This window comes from Colletotrichum navitas (genome assembly GCF_030913465.1).
Source record: "Colletotrichum navitas strain CBS 125086 chromosome Unknown LY79scaffold_13, whole genome shotgun sequence".
NCBI lineage: Eukaryota > Fungi > Ascomycota > Sordariomycetes > Glomerellales > Glomerellaceae > Colletotrichum > Colletotrichum navitas.
This window is the reverse complement of record NW_026850559.1, coordinates 530452-552519: the sequence shown is the minus strand read 5'-3', so window position 1 is coordinate 552519 and position 22068 is coordinate 530452. Positions and strand designations below refer to the sequence as shown.

Genomic DNA, 22068 nt, shown 5'->3' with positions numbered 1-22068 from the left:
ATGCCATGCCAAAGGGATGACAGTATTGTGACCAACGTAGCAGAGAAAGATGCGGCCGGACCCAAAGAGCGGTGGCTGGAGCGTAGTCGGACGTGGAACGAATCAGTCCAGGCAATATTTCCCAATTTTTTACGCGCTGGCGTAAAGGTACTAACACCCTAAACTTTGTGGTTTTTGTGTTCTGAAGAAGAAAAGGGAGGAAACGCCCTCAAGGTAAGCTTATACTGACGGCGATGTTGGCTCTAGCTCGTCGGAGCTACGTTAACTAGAGTCGTGGGAGGTCAGGGTAGGTAAGGTCAGTGAATGAATCAGGAACGCTTAAGTGGGAAGCAGCACAATGGAGATGAATGCCACAGCGCGCTCCGTACGTAAGGGGACGCCTGCTGGGTTCTCGTTGGCTTGATGGTTCTTCCCAGCAACTACAAGCCGCCTCGCAGATGCACCTCCGTCCCACCCCTACTTACCTTGCGTGCTACTAAGGAAGGGCCATAAGCTGCGTGCCTTTGCCAGGCTAGCACAGGCAGCAAGAGGAGAGGAGTGTGAAGGGGAAAATGGCCATGTTGCAGCCTGGGACTGGGGCACACTACCTGGACGGACCCTGAAATCGGCAAGGGCTAATGATGCAACTTTGGCGACGTCTCTATCAGGTTATTAGGAATGAGGTCAAGCAGGCCCATCCAGACCTTTGTCTAGTGGATAGTCCAGCCGCCCTTCACCCGGTTCTAGTTGCCTGAACCTCCGATTTTCTTCTACTGCTTCACGAATCTGCCATAACCTTAGGTAGCTTTGCAGTCTTGGTTGGCATCACATCCCAGCGCTTTGGGTCGTCGCCGCACACCACTCACATGTCTAGAGAGGTATATGTACACGTAGGCAGTATATCTCCCTCCTCCATCTCTCCGCTGGCACATCCCCCACTTTTGACTTTTGTCCAATTTTGTTTTCCTGGCTCACGATCTGAACAATTGTCGCGGTTCTAAAGCTTGAGTCTGCTGTTCCTTCGGTCAAGGGCTCCTTGTTTTTTTTTTCTTTTTCTTTTTTCCCCCCCTGTCTCCCCCCATCTCTTCTCTTCCATCTCTGTCTACAGAGTATCTCTCGCACCGCTCTTGCACTCAACGTATATAAGAAAGCAGTATCCTCAACAATAGCTCTGCGCAAAAAAAAGACAAAGAAGAAGAAGGAGAAGGAGAAGGAGAAGGAGAAGGAGAAGGAGAAGGAGAAGGAGAAGGAGAAGGAGAAGGAGAAGGAGAAGAGCAAGAACAAGAACAAGAACAAGAAAGGAGGAGCAGCCCAATCCCGCCGCCGTATCCTCACTTGACCCTGCTTTTTCTATACCCCTGTCTCCTTCTCTCCTCCCCCTCCATCGTCGCCCCTCCATCGACCCTCCCGCCCATCTTTAGGTCACAACGGACAACAACGCAGCTTCTTACAACAAGTGGAAGTCGTTGTTAGCTGCACGCGCTTTACCTGTCCAAGACTTGATCTTGCTCGGCCAGGTCCCAGGTCCCATTCACTTAGGTAGGTTTAGGTACGCCCTATCTTTGCTTGCCCTGTGGACCGGCTATTCCACGCCCTTCCCGGCAAAGGCCCCAACCAAAAATCACACTCGAGATCAGTTCCAGATTCGCCCTTTCCCTTTCGAGAGATCAACTACACTATGGATACACCACACACCACACACAGACCCCCCCCTCTCCTTCCTCCTCTCTGGTCATGCCGCCCTGCCTTGCCTTACCTCACCCTGCCTTAGGCTAGCTCAGGTACCTACATCACTGTACTTTGCCCTTACCTCGTCTGACCCTTCTTTTCTTTACTGCCTCCCAGTACTCGACCGACGGGACCTGCTCCGAGCACAGGTACACCTCAACCTCGACCTGTTCTTCACCTCATCAGGTTTTCTCGTGCGAAAGGCTCGAAAGGCCACAGCAAACTACCCCTCTTCACCATCTGCCTCCCTCCGCTACCTTGCCACGGGTTTGCCGCCGGCTTTAGTATATTATTTATCGTCGTCGACACCCATCACCGCCATCACATCGACTCAAGTCGCAACCCTCACCGTACTTTGGAGCTTTCATTCTTGTGCCCGTCTAGATCTTCGTCACACGCAAGGCTACAAACCATTACGTCAGGTTCTTGGTCCAACAGTCGGGCCATTTAGTTAGTAGGCAAGGCGCCGCACCGCGTCACATCCCAGCCCGGTTACGCCCTTTCAGAACAAAACACACACTCTCTCTTCTCCTCTCCCTCCCTGTCCAGCCCCCAAAGAAGCCTACAGATTGTCTGGTACAGAAATACCAAAAGTACTTGAAGCCAGGTACTCCGCCGTCACCGGCGCAGCTGCACGACCCCACCACACGCAGTCATCCCCTCTAAAAAGGAGTCCACTTACCCACATCACTAACTGCATCCCCCGCCGAAAAATTATTAGACACCTCGGAAGCCCTACCTGCTTCACTGCTACCCTTTGACTCTACCACAAATCAGCAGCTCTCTCTCGTCGTCTTATATGTGCCCCCACCAGAATCCGACCCGACAGCTGACCCTCTCTCACTCTAGCACGACAGACGCTTCACTGCCTTCTCAGTCTCATTCGTCTTTGTAAGTAATTTGTGTTGTATGTGCGCCATCATACCCACGACCTTGACCCCTTCCCTCGTCCTCCTTCCCGAATATCCACACCGAGCTGCACACTCCCTGTGATTGCGGTATATCTCGGCCATCATCACCTGCAGCAGCGCTGGCGGAAGCATACGGCGGTAATAGCAGCACCGGCATCGTTGCCTCTCCTCATTCTTACCTCACATCTCTCCCAGCCTATCCTCAAGAGCCAGGCGCAAAGAATCCGAAGCCTCTCTTTCCAAAATCCACCTGCCCACCTACACACGCACACACATCGTGGATCCACCACTGCCTGACTGAACACTTACTTGGCGTCTGCCTGTGTCTCTAACCCGAATCTTCGCTTTGGTAGCCTCTCCTCTTTCTCTCTCTCTCTCTCTCTCTCTCCTGCGCGCGCGTTTCCCTGCTGTCGCCAATCACACTGTGCTCTCACTTCGGACCGCCCTTAACCGAAACCGCTTCAACCAGCTCTTCACTCGCTCTGCTTGCACACCCAATTACGCCTCATAACCACACAAGCCTAACAGACCAGACTTTGAACCGCCAAAATGCCTGCCTCAGAGGATAAGGTATGTGATTGAACTCTTTCATCCTTATGCCTGTGTCGGTGGTGTTTTTTTTTCCCTTTCGCGCTACAAGGGCTGGGTTGAGCTAACGTGTGATGTGTGGTGCAGAGCGATGACGGTCCCCTCAGCACCCCCGACTTTGGCGACGCGATTGACTCGGTCACCTTCGGTCAAATTCTAGAAATGGACGAGGACGAGAACGATCGCGACTTCAGCCAGTCAATCGTGTTTGGCTTCTTCGAGCAAGCAGAGGAAACTTTTGAGTCGATGGACTCGGCCTTGTGAGTCGCATCATCACCCCCACTCTGTCTTCCCCCCCCTCCCTCCCCTCTCTTCTTCCCCTGACCTCATCTTCGGCACCAACAAAATGGATACGGCCTTGCGAGGTACTAGGAAATGTCTCGACACGGACCTGCAAAAAGCTGACAGTCGTTGCTTCTCACCTCTACAGAGAGGAAAAGGATCTCGAGAAGTTGTCGCAGTTGGGCCATTTCCTGAAGGGTTCCTCTGCCACGCTTGGCCTTGTCAAGGTTAGAGACAGCTGCGAAAAGATCCAGCGCTACGGCAAGAAGGAGAACGAGGATGGGTCCCCGGAGACGGACGAGGAACTGTGCCTGAAACGCATTACCGAGACTCTCAAGGCCCTGAAGACGGAGTACGCGGACGCCGAGAAGCTTCTGAAGAAGTTCTTTGGCACGGAAGAAGAAGAAGAAGAACATGAAGACGAAGAAGACTAAAGCCATCACAGAGTCTTCCTGGCAACGCCGCTGCTCCGTGTTCCAGCATCAGCCTGCCGTCGCTCAGCATCAGAAACAATGGCTGTGGCGACGCAAGGACGTGGAACATGAAAGGGGAGCTCGCTTTTCAAGAGGGCTATGCGGCTCATCGATTACCGTGCTACCGTGGACCTTGATCACTTTGCTTATGAACCTACCTCTCTTCATACCCCCTTCTCTACGCTTACGAATTTAAATTACGAAGAAAACTTGGCACGGTGACCTGGATTGGTTTCGCATGGAAGACCCTCATTGCTTGTTGGAGGGCAAACGAACGATTAGTTGAACGGCCAAGGGCAGCCAACTTGGACGACAGGGAGGTTCTGAGCGCTTTTGTTGGGGGCATCCTCATCTACGCCTGCTATAGTCCTGAATTAACAGCATGCTTATACGGTCGCTACTATATTATGCTGGATAGACGGGCAATAGTATTTTGAGAGCAACTTTTGCCTTGTGAACAACCCTTACAAACCCCACCGAAATGGCTGTTTGTGTCCCTCGGCCAAGTGAAGGTAGCCACTGGGCCTGCTTATCAGATGGGTTCCGTTAGGTTTTGTTGTGTGCTGCTCTTTCCCCCCCCCCCCTCGTGTCGGAGGATAGCTTGATCCTCCGGGTATAGGTGGGCATGCAAGCTGATAACTGTAGGTCTTCGTCCGGTGTCACAGTGCGGGCAGCGGGGAACCCATCAGAATTCTACCCGAGCGGTCTCCATTCAGCCTTGACCGACTGACATCATTGCCAGGTGTGACGAAGCCCAGGCCAGAGATCGGCAAATTGACGCCATAACTCAAGTCTCGTAAGTCTGCACGTCCCCCTAGATACTGACTGGTTATTGGGGCGTTCCCAAACCCGCGGGCCCGGTGGCTGTGCGGTTGCTGGTGGACTGAGAGTCTACGCCTCGCCTCCGGGTTTTTGTCCAGCACCCACCCACCTCGCAAAGGTCTAGAGATTGCCTGCGTCCACGACAGATCGCGATTTGCTCTGCCGCTTTGGACGACAAACAGGGGCATGACAGGCACCATTGAGGTACTGGTCCGCGGGCCGGTCCGGTGGGAGCGCGCTGCTTGATATTGTCTCTGTTCGTATGATCTCTCAAAGGACCAAGGTCTAACGTGGCTGACAGGCATTCTCAATCATCGTAAATTTAGCACTGAAGACCGGGTTATTCTTCGTTGTTCAACGCACTTTGAATTGGACAACTGTTGGGTTCTAGCGGGTCTAGCAGATCGGCCTCGAACCGCAATAGATCAACAAGACCACCAACGTCTCTCCTCCTTCCCAAAGAAACCATCATGCCTCCGCGCCCGAGTCCCAGGACATCGCCAACGCACTTTTTATGCATCCCACTTGTCACTCCAGCCTCGCGGCCTCAGCTGTCCAAGAGCCTGGCCGCCTTCAAGGCGGACGTTACCAGTCAAGACAGCTTCGCCATTCCAACAGACGCAGTGCGCCCCCTCGGCACCTTGCACCTGACCCTTGGCGTTATGAGCTTCCCAAACAATGAAGGCGTCGACAAAGCTATCGAAGTTCTCCGGGGCCTGAAACCTCGCGAGATTCTCGCCGGCATTAAGCCTTTGTCCTCCATCACTTCTTTGGCTGCCCCGTCCCAGGCATCGAATGTCCATGGAGCCACCCCGTCACTTTCCTCGTTAAACATTACGCTCCGCGGCTTACACTGCATGAAGTCCGGTCCCAAGGCCGACCCTAGCAAAGCATCGGTTCTCTACGCGCCGCCGACGTACTCCGAAGGCATCTTCCAGACGTTCTGCGAAAAGATTAGGGCCGTCTTCGAGGAGGCCGGGGTCATGGACAAAGACAACCGTGGACTGTTGCTGCACGCTACGATTGTCAACACTATCTACGTCAAGGGCGCCCGAGGCAAGAAGGGCTCAAAGCTGACGATCGATGCGACGGACATCCTCGACCGATACGACGACTATGTTTGGATGGAAGACGTGCCCGTGGAGAAAATTGCCATATGTCGTATGGGGGCCAAGAAGATTGAGGGTGTAGACGATCAGGAATACGAAGTCGAGGCTGAGGCCGACTTCTGAATCCAGCGCCCACCCAATCTTTATGTAATACCTCATATGGGTTTGGTTCTGGAAGCAGGTGACTTTGGGTTATACTTGAAGGGCCAGGCACATTTCAGAGCTTGTTCCAAGCGAGATAGAAGCATCGCAAGGTCTAAAAGAAAGAAGATGTCTGTACCATGCGGAATATAAAGCTTTCTGGTGTTAGTTGCGCGCTTCAGGAAGCTTTGGCAGGATGGGTTCTGAACCCACTGGAGCCTGTCTGTCAGCCAGAAACAGCAATTGAAATGAGACGGGTTGGGCTGCACGATCGAATTCAATGCAAAGAATCGAGGGTAGTGCTCGTGATTCGACCAAAAATTCGGCTCTGCCAATCTCGAGCGCAAGTATTGCTCTGGAAAACGCGCATCCCTTCACAGGGCTCCATGGGGACGTTGAGTCGCAGCAAAGCGATAAACCCACCGCACACAGGCCCTCCACCGTTCAGCCCCCGAGCGTGCGGGCCGCTAAAAATACCGCTCCGGCGGGGAGCTACGGACCCCAATGGCAACCTTACATCACTGGGAGGGGGGCGGAGGACGGGGGGCTTTGATGTACTACGATAATACTTGCGACGACTCCTCAACCCAGCTGGCATCACTTCCGTTTAACAAAGCACCGACCAACCATCTCGAGTCGCCATTTTGCCTCCCCCCCAAGGGCCAAGGCCAGGGAACCGACGACTCGCCCGACTCTTTCGCCTTCCTCCAGCTTTTTGACGTTGACGCTCTCTCCAGCCCAAAAAAACAGAGATAAGTTCCGCATAAGCGAGAAAAGGGGAGGGAGAAAGGCAAAGAAAAAAAAAACAGGCCCGTCAGATTCTCCCCCTCCTTCACGCCTAACTTCGTCTTTTATCTCCCCAACATGCAGTACCAGGACAGCTGTATTCTTCTCCTCCTGCGCCGTCCCCATGACGAAAGATAAGAAGCTCGGTCGCATGTCCACGACATCGGCGGAGAAGCGCCGCTCCTTCCTTCCCGGCGGCGGCAGCAACACCATCAGCAATGGCAGCGGCGGCGGCTGCGGTGGTGGTGGTGGTGGTGGTGGTGGAAGCAGCAAGGACAGCAATACCAGCGGTGGCGGCCATAAGGCTCCCGGAAACCCCGGTTCTTCCTCAAACAAGACGCCGTCACATGGCGGCACCAGCACCCACGTCGTCTCGAACCCTCGCAGGGGCAGCAGCAGCGCCGCGAACATCATCGCCCCGCCTCCACGTGCCCACCACGCCTCCGCGAGCCCCAACCCTGAAGATGCCTCCGCTGCCGCCGCCCCGCCGCCAAGCAGCAGCAGCAGGGACGCCAAAGACAAGGACTTGAAGCAGAAGGAGACCTCCGATGGCACCTCTGCCGGCGTAGGCAACACATCCGGCGGCAGCAGTAACAGCAGCGCCAAGGACAAGGACGCGCGGATAGCGCATCTGGAACGGGAGCTCGAGATCATGGAGCGTGAGTTCACGCGGGAGCTCGACAAGCTCTCGCAGAACGAGAGCGAGACGGCCGTCTTTTGGCAAGCCAAGCACAGTGATCTGAACCAGCAGTTCCTTCGCGCCGACGCCGAGCTACGTCTGCTCCGTCAGGAGGCCGAGGCCCGCGACGCCGACCGCGATGCCCTCCGTCGTGAGGCTGCCGAGCTGCGCGCCCAGGTCCGCGGGCTCAAGGAGTTTGTCAGCACAAGCACGCGCACCAGCGGGCAGACCTCGGACGAGGTCTTCTGCGACGGTATGGCGCGGTTGAGCAACGGGCTGCAAAACTGGGTCATTGTCAACTTCCGCAAGGTCAAGTTGGGTATGGCCATCCCCATGTAACGAAGGCCGGTGACGAACAGTAGAGGGGGATCTTGATGGCTGACTGTTGAACAAAACTTGCAGATATCAGTGCCGCTAGCGAGGACGTCCGCGAGGAACTTGGTCGGCTGGTGCCCATGTACGCCGATCTCGAACCCTCGGCCAAGGTCCACATGCTGCAGTCCATCGTGTCGCGTGTGCTCGTCGATGTTATCTTTGACTCGTACTTCTTCGGGCTGTCAAAGGAGCAGGCAGAGCAGCTTAAGGCCGTGGAGCAGACCCTCTCAAGTTTCGGTGCGTGGCTGGCTTTTGTCATTTTTTTCTCTCACTTCCTGTCAAGGCCGTGGAAGCCGGAGGACGGAATCGTGCTGACTGAGCATGGCGAACGCAGTCGATTCGCCCGAGGCGATCAACAACTGGCGCTCTGCGACCCTTGCCCTCCTCCACCGCGAGGCTGAGGCCAAGATGCAGGCCGAGACGTCCGCGGCGACAGACCGCGTCATCGCCCGCGTAAACCGCATCCTCGACGCCGTCGTGGCGGCGGACGCACCCCCGGTCACCGACGCTCGCGACGCCGCCCTCCGCGCCCTGGTCGCCTCCGCGGTTGACCTTGCCCGCCAGCTCTCCGTGCAAAAGGCCGTCTTCCGCGTCTTCGTCCCGGACATCGTCCCCCACCAGCGCACGCGCTTCGACCCGGCCACCATGGAGGACATTGGTGGCGAGGACGAGGACGAGCTGGCACACCGCGACATCGCCTGCGTCACCTTCCCCGGCGTTATCAAGCGCGGCGACGAGAGCGGCGGGCACATGCAGTATCAGAATGTCATTGCCAAGGCTAGAGTGTTATGTAGTCCTGAATAGAAACGATGATATGACGTCCACCCCCCTCTTTCTTACCATCCCTCCACTTTCATGCTTGACACCGTAGGGCTGGATCATTTCATACACACCACTCAGGCAGAATCATTTCATACGACGCAGAACTCGTGGCGGGACTCTGGCACATGTGATCATCACATAGACCTCAGCCTTGTGGCTTATCGTTGATTCCTCACCCCCTATCGGCCCTCGCCGCCGGCCCGTCTACATGATGTGTGTGTAGACGCCACCACCTCCGTCCTTCCCGCGTGAGAAAACGGGCTAGACCAGGGCAGCATGAGTGTCCTTATCTGGCACTACCATCAAGACTCCTGTTTTGAACCAGCAATCACCCATGGAAGTAGCGGCATAGTAGCTAGCCGTACCGCATGCGGGCCAATTGAAAACCCCGTTCTCTGCGATTCTTGGCCCTTGAGACATGCAGCTCATACGCTGGGGGGTGGGTTAGGAGGAGAGAGCGGGGTTGATCTCTCTCCCTCCTTTTCCTCCTACTCCACCACCGCCAAACCACCACACTTCGACTCCATGCGGTCCCTCTCTGTCGAAGGAGGAGGGGAGGGGAAATGAGGCTCTGCTTGCCCACTCCTGCTCGGACTCCAGTTGCTCCGGGTCAACGGGATTCCCCCGATCCTGTGCTGACACCCGCTGCACACCTGCTGCACTACACATTTCTTCCCTCTTTGCCATGTTGTGCTGGAGAGCCACCGCAGCATGATCTACGAACGACCAGTGGCGCATAGCTCCGATGGTTAGCAAGGGGGTTCTCAAATTGTTTTACGAAATGATGTCGCATCTCGAGCCGTGTTCTTTCATGTTGATTGCTGCGAAAGTTGATCTAGTCCCTTTTTGCGTGTCAGTACCCATTCCGACTTGAGTACAGAGCTTGCCGTTCGAGCTTCTTCCGGCAATTCCACAGTAGCACTGCAGCAATCGGCCGGACTGTTGCTTACTCTGCCCCCCTCTTGCCTGCAGACCCCTGCTCTGTTCTCAATCATAGTGCCGCTGCTATACACGTGTCCGGCGCATAGTGGGTGGTAGTCGTCACCATTTACAGCTCGATGCAGAATTGTCGATGGAAAGAAAGGAGCTCCCCACTGCTTGTTGGAGCAAGTCGTATGCTACTTGGGCGTACAATCTCTCGTTGCCAGCTCGAGAGCTGCCTTATCAGGACTGCAGTAGCCCTACGGAGTTCAACCTGCCATAGCTGCAGCTGACTGGAGGCAAACTCCGGCCCATGCGTTTGCCCACGAGTTCGTTGATTTCATGCGGAAGATCACAACGTCGGCGAGAAACTCCTAGCGAGAACGAGAGTCTTTCGATGAAATGGTCGAGATCCAGAATCGTTCCAGGCATCGGCTGACACGCCTATTCTTTGCTCAAGGTCGATCGTTGAAATCACACTGGCTGAAAGAGTTGATTTCTGGGCCCAGGGAAGGTGTAGCTAACCGTGACTATTCGCCCCGAACGCGCGCCGCCGGCCTGGTTGCATGAGAAATCAGTCAAAAGTGTGCCAACCATCACAGGACAGCCGGGTCCGTGTTGGGGTGATATCGATCCTTAAAGACGGACGCGGGTGCTCAATCCTCGAGGCCACAAGTGAAGAAAGCCACCCTTCTTTCCTCTTCCTTTCATGCCCCCAAGCGTTTTAAACCATTGTTGTGTCGCGGGTCCCTCATCCTGTGCACTTGTAGTCTTGTCGTCGTAGAGCTGCAGCATTCTTCTTCCTCTTCTGTCGAAGTGCAGGTACTGACCTGCAGGACGTCCGTAAACACCAACCCCCAAGTGCTGCACCTCTCATGAGCAACCCAAGAGTCTTCTCTCCTCCAACTCGGCCATCTCTTGTCGTCTTCTTGTTGCTGCACATTGCTACTCCCCATCGAAAACTGGAGCTGGGAATCGTACTTTGATCTGCATCCGTCTGGCAATAGTAAGTAGGCTTGGTCCGTTTACTTATCTTCGTTCTCTCCTCCATTGAAGCTTTCTCGGCTGTGCCAAGAATACTGATCATCCCTAATGATTGACTCTTCTCGAAGGTACACCCAAGATTTGCACGACATGCCATCCAACGGCTCTGGGTCCGATAACCCGTACTATTTGTACCCGTCGGCCTGGCATAGTCAACAAAACTACGAGGCCTCAACTCCTCGGTACGCAGGCAGCGTGCACTCTGACACGGCTTCCTCCTCCGCTTCGCAACGCTCTGAGCACAGTTCTGGCAGTGGCAGTCAAAGATATTACACACACATACCAGACAACAGCACCTCATACGACGAGTTCGGCATGCCTCGAGCATACTCTGAGACCCCATCTCCGTCGGTTTACACAGCACTCACCACTTTCTCCCGTGGTATTCTGCAACAGACTGCTCGTATACCAAACAGACGCATGCTCCATTGCGAATTTCAGCCTTGGACTGGGTGTGGGGAGCAGTTCCAGCTTGACGAAGTCGATGCCTGGATCAGACACACCGACTACGAGCACCTGCAAGGCAACTTTCCTACGAAATGCATCTGCTGGTTTTGTGACGACTTCGTTTTCAGCACCCAGCATTGTACCGATGCCAGATATAACTTCACCAATCGTATGAAGCATATTGCGGACCATATCCTGGATGGTGATCGTTTTGAACAGAGGCGACCCGACTTCCACTATCTCGACCACGTGTACAAAGCCGGGAAGGTTTCACGTCAGGCCTTCGAGTGGGCTAAAGATGCAAACGAGGGTCCCCGACCTTTGGGGGTGTTCATCCATATGACTGGAGACCTGCTAGGCTTGAGGCCGCAATCGTTATGACAGCGGGCAGTGAACGACGACAAAAAAAGCGTTGCTCCTAGGAGGTCAACGCGTTGGTCTTCGGAAGTCGTTGCCCTCGCATAATCGATGGGTCCGGAGAAGTGGGTAACGGACGCTTTGATGTCGGAGCGGGCCGAAAAGCAGCAGTGTCGATCATATTCGGGAAAGGCGGCAAATTTCCCGATTTGCCCTTGGGACTCTCGGTAAAGGTGGCGAACGTTCGTCTGGTTTCCCCATCTATCAGCAAGGAGTTTCCGGTATCCATGTGTTTGGGGAGGGTTTGCATAAGGTTGTTCACCTTGGAGAAGACTGCTCTACGGGAATCCGCAGATTGTTTTGCAGTCCAAAGTTGGGTGATACCTCTGTCGTGGAAACCCATAGCCCGTGGAACTGTGTGAGGCTTGGGGCCACCTACAAGGACAAGGCACACTTCGATCTTAGGCTTATCGGCAGATTGATCGAGGCGGGTGATGGAGGATGTCGGATTAGGCGAACATATGTTGACATCTCGGGAGATTTAATCCCCCTTTCAGTGTGCCAAGGGCGTCTGGTGTCTGGGAGGTGATGAGGTACGATTCATTGTTTCCGGATGATTTATGCGCGGGATTTTCTGCAGAATTTCTTTGGTTGCTTGTCATTATCTGAGGATTGGGCGGAGATATTTGTCTGGTTTTATCTGATTGTGTCAGAAGATGTCCGGGATGATGTACTTGAACAAACTCCCTCAGGCAGCTACGACCCGTCGGACTGCGCAAGAGTTACGGTCCTACTCCTAGCTGCAGAGACTGCTCCTTTCGGTTTCGTTTTATGGTCCCTGGCTCGAATAGGAGGGGAAGAAAGCCCTCCCCACTCTACGTCAGCACCGGCAAGAGCACAAGGGCCATAGACAGATTTAGGCACCAGACCTTACAAAGTGTATATACTCCTGATGTTGGACAACCTCTATGCCCGACTTTCTCTTCGGCGGACGGCCCGTCCAAATGTCATGACATGAGGTAGGTCTGCGAACGGCAAACACCCAAGTCAAAGGTAAACTGTGAGCGTGGTGTCTTCCGCATCCCGCCTTATATCTCAAGTCCCGTCCCGTCCTGTGGCCCAGGACGACCAGCCGACCCTCGCCTTGCAAGCCTCGCCGAACCAATGGCGAACGCACCCACAACCATTGGAGTACTCGCCGCCCAACCAATGGACCATTCGAAAACAGGGCTGCGGCGTGGCACACTCCCCGAACACGCCGTTTTTCGCCAGTCACGCAATAGATTTCCGTCCGCTTTGCATAGACGCGGTCGGCTCGTAAGGTGGTAGACTACTCACCTGAGCTCGTACGGCGGTTTTGCACTTCGGGGTTCCCGGCTTCGACGACATCTGCCTGAGTCGCAACCTTTTGTGTTACTCGGTACAAGAAGAAGAAGGTTCCGCGAGACCCTGACAAGTATTGATGACGGTGAATAGCTCTGCCTTATCCGAGCATGCGGTGCGAACATGTGCGCCTTGCTGATCAATGTTTCCTGGGATACGCCAGCAGCAGATAAGCTTACAGCTTGTCTGAAACCAAGACCAGTTTGCATTGCCGCCAACACCGATTCATTCAATCATGCCTCACCATGCACGCTTGTGAACGCGTCATTTCTGGGGAACATTGTGCTTCTTGTTTTGCGAGTTACGTAATATGTCCTCGAGCTTGTATCTTCCATGAACATATATATGATGAGACGGTTTCTAGGCTAAGACGCGGACAAGTGTCTCCTGCAGACTTGTTATGCCCAAAACTCCTTTCGTGCGGTTCACATCCTCCGCTATCTTTCCACCCCGTTCATAATACCCGCTCGCTCGCCTCCCCAGGGTACGCCCGCCCAGTTCTCGCTCAGTGAAACTCGGCATCGACGCGTCCATACCGCACACCATCCACTTTCAGCTCAAAACCCAGACCTGCACTGTCAACAATCATCTCGAGTGTGAAGTCAAGGTTGTCGAATTCCACACCGCGTGTTGTCGTCAACCGCGTAAACAGACTCCTAGGCACCGCATTGAGATCGGTCGTCAACGTGCACACGTGGATAAGATCACGAGTGTACGCCGAGGGTGGATTGTCGGCTTCACAAGCAATCAGGTCATCCGTCACCATTAATGACTGCCCGGGTCTGAAGTTTCGAGTATAGTGGAATGCGATAGGTGATAAGGGCGATATTGCCTCTCCCTATCCACAGATTTGGTCAGTACTTGTTCTCGGGATTTTGACTGGGAATAGGGGCTCGGCGCCGTCTCACCTTTGCAATGTGCCACTGCATACGGTCCGACACCATCCACCGCTCCCATAGTGGCGACCAATATCGCTCGCTGACCGAGTGTTTCTCTTCGTCATAAACCGTCGCGTACGAAGTGCCATAGTGATACCTCGCTTTGCGGGATATCACCATGTTACCCTCTAAGCCTCGCAGGACCGCTCCTCGGACAACCGCCGTCCAGGCGTATACTGGCTGCATGACCTCTATCGAGCTCGTCTCCTGCAGCGCGGTCACGCTGCCGTGAGTTGGCCGTTCCGTGTATGGTGGCGGTGCGGCACTGGTGAAATGGGCTTTGAGTTTTCGGTAGAGGTAGTCGCTCTGACCGAAACCTCCGACCAGCACGATACCCGAAACGATACCACCCTTAGACCGGATGCCCGTGACCTGGCCCTGAACAAGGTCGCACACTTCTTTGACGACAGGTTCAAATATCTCCTTGATTTCCGCGGCCGACATGACCATGAAGCCGCAGTCCAACCCGGCCTCCTCGTCATCGGGCAGACCTGGAAACCTACAGCGGGTTAGAGATTTTTGACTTCCAAACTCTAGGGGGGGCACCTACGGCACGTTCACTTCCTGGTGCTCGTCCTCATTAAAATTGCGCTTTACAAACTCCTCAAAGTATCTCAGACCCATCTGCCACGTCTTGTTCTTCTTGACCTTCATCTCGTCGAAACGACTGTGACCCAGTTTGTTCCTGACATGCTCTTCAAATCTGTAGTTGAGGAATGCGCTGCCACAAAGGCCGCCAGTTCCAACGGCGGATTCTTCTACCTTGAGCGGCTTTAAGGATATAATCTTGTATGCGATCAGACTGCAACAAAATTTAGCGATCTTCACGGAGCTAACAGCCGGCCGTCGCAGACTCACTCGACGGTTCCACCACCGGCATCACATACGACGAAGTTATCACCGGCGTTGAGGTGGTTCGGCTGGATTGCCTTTAGCGTATACACCGCTGCAGCTTCAGGCTCGCTGATCATCTGAATCTCCGACCTGGACCCCATGCCTGCCCGTTCGGCTGCTTGGAGCGTTGTATTCTTTGCTGCGTCGGACCACACGGCTGGGCAGGTCAGGACGAAGTCGACCTTGGTGGACTGCATAAAAGACTCGCCGTATCTTCGAGTAAGGGTGTCCATGGTGTGCTTGTAGACCTGGGTGAGGTAGTCGCTCACGGCGTCCAGGACGTTCTTGTTGTAACGTTTCAGTTGAGCCGCCGTGTCCAGTGGGCTAACGTAGAAAGGCAGCTTCTGTGAGCGATCTAGAAACAGCTTGATGCAGCGAAGGCGCGACTCTTCGGGCTTGAACTGGAAACCCCATTTCACCGTGGGCTCGGTGCCGGCGGCGGCGTTTGCGGGGAAATCATAGCTGATCTCGGTGGGCACTTTGTCGGAGGTAATGCCGTTGCCACCGGGCCACGTCTTGATAATCTCGACATCATCTGGCGTTGAGGTGTATACGGCAGCGACACTGATGCGACTGTCAGCATGCCGTCCAAGTGACCACTGTCAATGTCGATGACGTTCGTCATTGCTTTTGAAAGTTGCGCAAAGAACATCGAGAAACAGGGGGCAGGCTTGAATGTGAACTGGTCACATGCTCTGGCAGTGACTCGCTATGAGGTGCTCCGAATTGAAATGAGGTGAAAGAACAGGTGATACTCACCCTGAAAACGTGGTTCCAAAATCGACGCCGACAATCAGTCGGTCGGTAGTGCCGAATAGTTCACGGGCAGGGTCCCGAGGGGGTCCATTGATGGCTTCAGTGGAGGAATTCGGCGTATAGTTGGTGAAGTAACTGCTCCGGCTGGCCTGGTTCCTACTATTACTGGAGCTCGGCCGAAGGGGGAGATTGAAGCTCATGGTGGCAATATCTGATATACGCTCTCAAACCCATAACCTGCGGAAGTAATCCGACTGCAGGGAACAAAGCGAGCGGGACAAGCCCTCGCTGGCGGCGCAATGGAGGAGGGACCGACTGAGGAGATGTGCTCCCAGGGAGAATCGGGCAGGCGTCGTCGGGACCTGCGCGTCAAAAAGAAGAGTCGCGCTGTCGATCGTCTCTTCAGGACAGCAAGGCTACGGGATCATGATCGTGGGGTGTTGAAATGACGGAGGAGGGGTTCAGTCCTGAGGTGGGCGGACGCGGTTGGGGGCGGAAAGGAGGGAAAGTGACTGGACAAATCTGGACAGTGCAGCGTAAGGCAGCTCCAGGTAGGAGAGGGCCCCTAGCAATGACGACAAAGTAGCGACAGAAGTGAGGATTCAATGGACACGATGTGCGCTTGAGCGACGTCTGATAGCCCGAAGGGCCTTTGGCGTGAGGCGAAGTTGAGTACTCTGCTGCCTAACTGAGTTCCTGCCTTCCTCGATGAAGGGAATGGACGTCGCTGGGCTGGGTCGAGGTACCCTGAGCTCAACGCGCGCGAAAGGTAACGTAGGTATTTACGTACCTGGGTAGCTACTCAAGGCAAGGTGGTAAGGTAAGGTGAGGGGGAGGCAGAAATGAACCATGGGCAAGCACTGGCCCGCTAACGTGCCTAGGTACTTGCGCCGTCCAGAGGGCTGAAAGCGCGCCTCTAAGCTGCTCTAGAGCTGTGCTGGCACACCCGCTATTCCTCCTGGCCACTAATGTATGCTCAGGGCGCATGTGCAGGTGCAGGGCGACACAAGTACCGTGCTTCGGCATTCTGACATAACCCAATGGGCTCTGCCAGGTGGTCAAGATAACATCACGTGAGCCGCCTCGGGTCCTCGGCCGAGGGCCGGAGAAACTCCTGAACCTGCATTCTTGGCACGTCTCGCTTGGGCGACGTCAATGTATCACGCCTCGTCAGTCACCAAAAAGATCGGCCAATTCCGCACCTTTTCGATCTATTTTCTCGGGGACGACTCGGGCAATGACGACTGTCAGCGTCGCTTCCGCTGTCAGGTCTCTTGGAGGGAAGGGCGAAGACTGACAGACGACCTTCTCCGCCCCTGTTTCTGTCTTCTCTCTGATGGGCGAAGGAGGGGACCTTATATAGTGGGGCGCTCAACCTCGAGTCTCGGGCGAAAATGCCGATGACTCGGTGCCGAAAAACCGCAAGTTTCGCGCCCCATCTAACGGACCGTATCACCTAATGCTCGGCCAAAGCACAATCGCACACCGGCCTTTGAACCCCTCCTCTGTCACGCAAGCGACTAGAGTGGCGAAGACTCCGGCCGCGGCAGAGTCTTTGACGACGTTCCTATCATGCATGGCCTGTGCAACGGTTGACAGGTGACAGCGTTTTCCGCACCCCAACCATATCTGTGGAGGACCCCAAGTGCTCTTCCAAAAGAATTGTGACTAATAGGAGAAATCTAACTTCCATCTCGTCGGAACCGGTTGAGAGGTCATGCCAACGACGTATTCTAATCACTGAGCTACAGTTGCCTAGGATGGAAGCTGCGGCCAGTGCGGCATGGAATATGGACCTGCGGGCGCCGATGGTGGAGTCTGGATGGGGCTTTGACATACGAGCTGTATGATATTGATGCATTGGCATCCAGTGAAGGCTAGGCCGGCGGTGTGCCGTCCGACGATACAACCCTGGTCGTCCGTGAGTCCGAGGACATAGTGAACTGGCCAGCTTTGGCCATAGTGGAATTGCAACCCCAGAGTTATGAGTAAGAAGAGATCTGCCGTTGCGGGCATATTATGCGTGGTACAAGCCAGGCAACGCCGCGTCGAGTAGTTAAGGTGACGTTGGGGAAGGTAAAGTACAGACGAACAGAAAACACCATGTCGCCTTCGGGGTCGGTGAGCCAAAAAAGGACTCTTGACTCGGCGAGTTACACGCCTGGCTCAGCAAGTCCTCAACATCCGTTTCCCTTCCATACCCGTCTGTAAACACCCGAATGCTTAAGATTGCGGGCACGAAGACTGTTGCTAACTTTGGGTCATTGTGTGATTGGGCATGTATTCTGGGTTACACGACGCTGCGCCGCGTCCGCGGTGTAACTTAAGTCCGGGGGCCGCTCATAGATAATCGCTCGAGACTGGCCGAATACTTCAACCAACGGCGGCGTCTGTCTGTCTCGGCGGTTCTTGCTCCGACGATGGCTCGAGGAGGTTGGGTTTGGTTGGTTGCAGAGCTTGGTTGATGTGTACTCCACGAACCAGCCCTACGGAGGCACAGATGCTTTTTGGCTGACGCCGCTCAGTGACTTGATCCAGACTAGATATAGGGTATCAGAAACACATGCACGATGGAGACAGAGGGCCGGATGATACTCGACGTTGGACAAGACACAGCCCACTGTCTCTGACCCTTTCGTTCCACAGTCCGAGACAAGCAAGACACTCGCTTTGTTTTCTTGTCCCCCTGAAAAGAAGCTCAGAGAGTTGTCAAGATGGTGGATGCTTCCGCGATACACATATGGGATGAACTGGCGGGTAAGCAAAAGGAAGCACTGAGCCTCGGATAGCTTGACGTGGCGACTCTTGCAATGTCTTCAACTACGGATCTGGAGACGGAACAACTGAGACAGCACTGGTCGACAGAGCGGACACATCACGTTCAGAGTGGTCGAGACACTTCATCAGCCAATGAAGAAAAGATAGAGACGGAGCTTCAGTCTTCTTCATACGAAGAAAGCCGTGCCGAGGTACTGGTTACCCGTCGACCTGGAGAACATTGCTGGCGTACGAGAGATGCGGTTTCTTATTTTGACCAAGTGCTGCTGTCAATTGCTAGGCGTACATCGTTCCAGACGAATAGCCTCGTTGTCCAAATTTAGATTTTGTGTTCTCAGCTGGTCCGTTTCGTCATCTACACGCCCGATCGTTAAGTGTGAATGCAAAGCCCCCTCCCCCGACAACTTGGAAGCCCGATATAAGCAACCTCAAATTGACAGTCCAGCACATACGACCATACCCATTGAAAAACTCGGGATCCCGTCCGCTCTCCCATAGATAAGCCAATGAGGGCAGGTATTCAAGTCGGGTCGTGGTCGACCACCGAGAAATAATGGGTTCCGTTTTGTACGGATACGAATCCTGCAAACCGCTTGACCGTTTCCGACCGTTTCCCGCCGTATCTGCTTGCACAATTATTTCAAGGCATGCCCAGTGTGACGTCTCTTCTCTTCGATCTCCATGCCACACCATGACAAGAACACGCATGTTGATGTAATCATTCATTAGCAGGGTAAAACGTGTTTGACATTGCATTTATGCCATTCGCTGTTGCCAAAGATATGGGTATAGGCTCCGGTTGTCTTCCAAATATCAAAGGTTGAGGACAAAGGAATTTATTTCCGTCCTAAGAGACAACCATTTTCCTGCTCTTGTCAGAACCTAAGCCTTGATACCTTACAAAAAGAACGGGCATTATATTCCAAGACACGGTTCAATTGCTATCTTGATTATAAAAACGTCGACCATGCCCTGATGAAATAGTGGCAACAGTTCGCCGTGCAAGACCGCCGGCGAACCCATCACATCTGCTCTTCTGGTTCCTGGCCAGTCGAAGTCTATCCAAATCAAATGCTAGTGCCTTCTCGCCCAATGTCAAAGGCGTAGTAGCAGTCCCGTCCGAAATGTGCGCCCTCGAGAGACATTTCTCATTTACCATTACCAGCCTTGTAACGATGTAGGGTTTCCTGCAGGGATTGGATCCTAGGCTCCCTGCGGGGACGTGGTTGTGTCGTGCTCCTGGTATTCATCCCCACCACCGATGTGGCCATAATGTGCACTCATCCGGGGCCCTCGGGTCCATCTCCAATGTCCAAGAGACTAGACTGTGCCATCAGATCCGTTTCTGCCATCTGCGTCTGCTCTTTCTCACGATCCAACCTTTCGAGTAGTCTTCTGTTAGTCCTGGCCGCCCGTTTGGCTTTTCTTCTGGACCTTGACTGGCTTTTTGCTTCTCGATGGGCTTCGCGTTGAGGTTCTTCCATTTGCCAAATTTCGCCTCGGGTTAATGGCCGAGGTGCCTGCGCTGTAGCTCTGAACAGGTGTAGTAACGCTTTATACTGTTCTGACGGATAGCGTTCAGCGTCAAATACCGCTATCATAAGTAGTGCTCGTAGACAATAGTGAGCATCGTTTCCAGCAGCATGCAGGTTTGCATAGGGTATTTGTAATGCTTCAAGTAACTTCTCTAAGCTATACCGATAATATAGCTTAAGAGGAGACTGTGCAGCCTTGTTGGTATCAACAACGTAAAGTGATTGGGCTGGGAGATCAATTTTAAGATGCTGAAGAATCTTAAAGTCTGAGTGTGTACCGTGAAGGACAAGAATATAGTCCCTTTTTGATAGTAGAGCATCTATTTTCGGTTTAAGCTCAGTAATGCTAATAGGTTGTGATAAGCCGAAGAGAAAGTTTTTTGATGCCCTTTTACAATAAGCTGACTCTCCTACTGTGAACTGATATGATGTTATAGCTTCTTGATAATTTGCTGCAGTTGGGTTTAAAAGCATGTCTTCTAGAACCCTTGTGTCTAATATTGAGACTCCAATATGGAGCTGTTGGTCTCCAATAAGCTGGTCGTATCCTTGATATGTGTCAATATCAAGCCCAACGAAGAGAACATCCCTCATAGAAGATCGCTGTAGCCTATCACCAAGGCTTTCTGGTTGAAAACTTGGTGCTGCTGAATCGACATCGCTGTATCCGAGGAGTTGCCGGAGAACAAGAGTTTCGTCTCTCAAAAGTCCTGTATGGGACTTATCGCGACTAGAAAGCATGATATTGTTGGTGAGGATTTAGGTCCAGGGGCCAGAAGAAGAAGCAAGGAAAACTTGGCGTCTGAGGCAACTGACGATATGGATGATGCGTCACATCGTGATGTTGCAGGGTGATGAAAATCTGATAAGGGAAGAAATCAGAGTGATCGCTTTAGGAAAGTGAGGAAGCAAGCAGGTCAGGTAGCACGATACTACGTCTACTCCCCAGCATGCCAAGCAGTAGTGCACAAATACAAGGTCAGGTCTAATGGAGCATTTATGAACAAGAAACCGGTGGATCGTCTAACCTAAACGGAGATACTCGGTGTCATGTTTTCCCTTGCAGAGTAGAGCCCGTTAAGAGGCCAACGTTATAGGCTACCAAAAACAGCACTCAGTGGTAGTTCCTGACCCAAAATGAAAGAGTGTGAGGGCCGGATTAGTAGTTGTAAGTATGAATGCAAAACCCCCTCCCCCGACAACTTGGAAGCCCGATATAACCAGCCTCAAATTAATAATCCAGCACATACGACCATACCCATTGGAAAACTCGGGATCCCGTCCGCTCTCCCATAGATAAGCCAATGAGGGCCGGATTAGTAGTTGGGTCGGTGACGACCAGCGAATACCTGGTGTTGTATGTTTTTGTTTTTAACATCTGCATGTTTTGTTTTGCTTTGGTTGGCGACGACGACGACGATGACAACAAAGCCTCAAGCCAGCGATAATCGCCCAGGGGTCAACAGGGTTTGCTATTTGCAGGCTGTTGGCGGAGAAAGCCAATTGCAACTTTTTAAGTGACCAATAGTGTGATCACATTGTTCGATGCCAAAAACCGATACCAAAAGGAAGTATTGTCACCTTGTGCGGCAGGTTTACATCTACGGTATGTATACGGGCCCACAGAACAAACCCATGCGTAAATCAGCCGCTTCGAGGCACCCCGAACTGCTGCCTTACTCGGGGCAAATGCATACCGTCAAGCAAAGGAGAACCGCATCTACCAGTGAGTAATGCAGTTCGGCACGTATTTGTCAACGCTGAGGTATGCGAGAGACACTTGGACTAACCAAGGAAGAATTTGACCAAGGTCGCCGTCAGCCCGCATCGCCACCGTCAACAACAACACATGCCTTTCTTCTGGAGACCAGCGTCCATGCTTCTCTAGTCCCTCGTGCCTTCCCCGCGTAGGTCCACGTAGAGAAACCCATAGCATTCCGGAAGCAACGTTTACCCCCCCCCCCCCCCCCCAAAACCCACAGTCGGCCATCGAGAAACAGGCACCTAGCCGGGCGACCAAACAAAAAAAAACGAATTCCAGTCCAGGGTAAGCACGGGAAAAAGAAAAGACGAACTGGACCAAAACACAGTCTTCCCGAACAACTACGTTCCCGTTACCTCCGCGCCGCCACACACCAAAATGGTCCTCGCCCCTGGCCGGCCGCAGCAAACGCGGCCCAGATCCTCCTACGTCGTCCGCAGCAGAGCTGCCGCGTACGCACCTACGCATAACACATCTACTTGCGCATAAACTCCCATATCCCTGCTCTGTTTAGGTCGATTACGCACTCTCTACGATGCAGGATTCCAAGTACCTAAA

The 22068-nt window shown here is 53.6% G+C and overlaps 8 protein-coding genes across 8 annotated transcripts; 6 read left to right on the top strand and 2 right to left on the bottom strand.

The window, feature by feature from the left end:
- Nucleotides 1–1667: 1667 nt before the first annotated feature.
- On the top strand, nt 1668–2577 carry LY79DRAFT_647970 (uncharacterized protein; the record flags this gene model as incomplete). Its single annotated transcript, XM_060562499.1, has 2 exons — nt 1668–2157; nt 2557–2577. Coding segments are annotated over 2 exons (510 nt in total), but the record flags the coding sequence as incomplete, so codon positions are not given.
- Nucleotides 2578–3167: 590 nt separating this feature from the next.
- On the top strand, nt 3168–3922 carry LY79DRAFT_510140 (hpt domain-containing protein; the record flags this gene model as incomplete). Its single annotated transcript, XM_060554131.1, has 3 exons — nt 3168–3188; nt 3294–3466; nt 3637–3922. 3 exons carry the CDS (start codon nt 3168–3170, stop codon nt 3920–3922), a joined length of 480 nt encoding a protein of 159 aa, XP_060417065.1.
- Nucleotides 3923–5253: 1331 nt separating this feature from the next.
- On the top strand, nt 5254–6015 carry LY79DRAFT_667620 (kinase A anchor protein; the record flags this gene model as incomplete). The annotated part of the gene is made up of 1 exon (XM_060563405.1): nt 5254–6015. One exon carries the CDS (start codon nt 5254–5256, stop codon nt 6013–6015), a length of 762 nt encoding a protein of 253 aa, XP_060417064.1.
- Nucleotides 6016–6094: 79 nt separating this feature from the next.
- LY79DRAFT_80974 (uncharacterized protein) lies at nt 6095–6771 on the top strand. Its single transcript, XM_060565136.1, has one exon. The coding sequence runs from the start codon at nt 6174–6176 to the stop codon at nt 6597–6599; it is 426 nt and encodes a 141-aa protein (XP_060417063.1). The 5' UTR covers nt 6095–6173; the 3' UTR covers nt 6600–6771.
- A 304-nt stretch (nt 6772–7075) lies between these two features.
- LY79DRAFT_545542 (uncharacterized protein) lies at nt 7076–8701 on the top strand (the record flags this gene model as incomplete). The annotated part of the gene is made up of 3 exons (XM_060557178.1): nt 7076–7817; nt 7901–8110; nt 8208–8701. Coding segments are annotated over exons 1-3 (1022 nt in total), but the record flags the coding sequence as incomplete, so codon positions are not given.
- Nucleotides 8702–10750: 2049 nt separating this feature from the next.
- On the top strand, nt 10751–11972 carry LY79DRAFT_679942 (uncharacterized protein; the record flags this gene model as incomplete). The annotated part of the gene is made up of 2 exons (XM_060564531.1): nt 10751–11436; nt 11457–11972. 2 exons carry the CDS (start codon nt 10751–10753, stop codon nt 11527–11529), a joined length of 759 nt encoding a protein of 252 aa, XP_060417061.1. The 3' UTR covers nt 11530–11972.
- A 1380-nt stretch (nt 11973–13352) lies between these two features.
- Nucleotides 13353–15635, bottom strand: LY79DRAFT_510135 (uncharacterized protein; the record flags this gene model as incomplete). The annotated part of the gene is made up of 5 exons (XM_060554129.1): nt 13353–13685; nt 13756–14284; nt 14336–14587; nt 14644–15243; nt 15439–15635. 5 exons carry the CDS (start codon nt 15633–15635, stop codon nt 13353–13355), a joined length of 1911 nt encoding a protein of 636 aa, XP_060417060.1.
- A 3954-nt stretch (nt 15636–19589) lies between these two features.
- On the bottom strand, nt 19590–20465 carry LY79DRAFT_479318 (uncharacterized protein; the record flags this gene model as incomplete). The annotated part of the gene is made up of 1 exon (XM_060553257.1): nt 19590–20465. A coding segment is annotated over one exon (876 nt), but the record flags the coding sequence as incomplete, so codon positions are not given.
- Nucleotides 20466–22068: the final 1603 nt, after the last annotated feature.

Coding starts and splice junctions, on each gene's coding strand:
- LY79DRAFT_80974 (XM_060565136.1), top strand. CDS start 6,174: ATGCGGAATATAAAGCTTTCTGGTGTTAGTTGCGCGCTTCAGGAAGCT.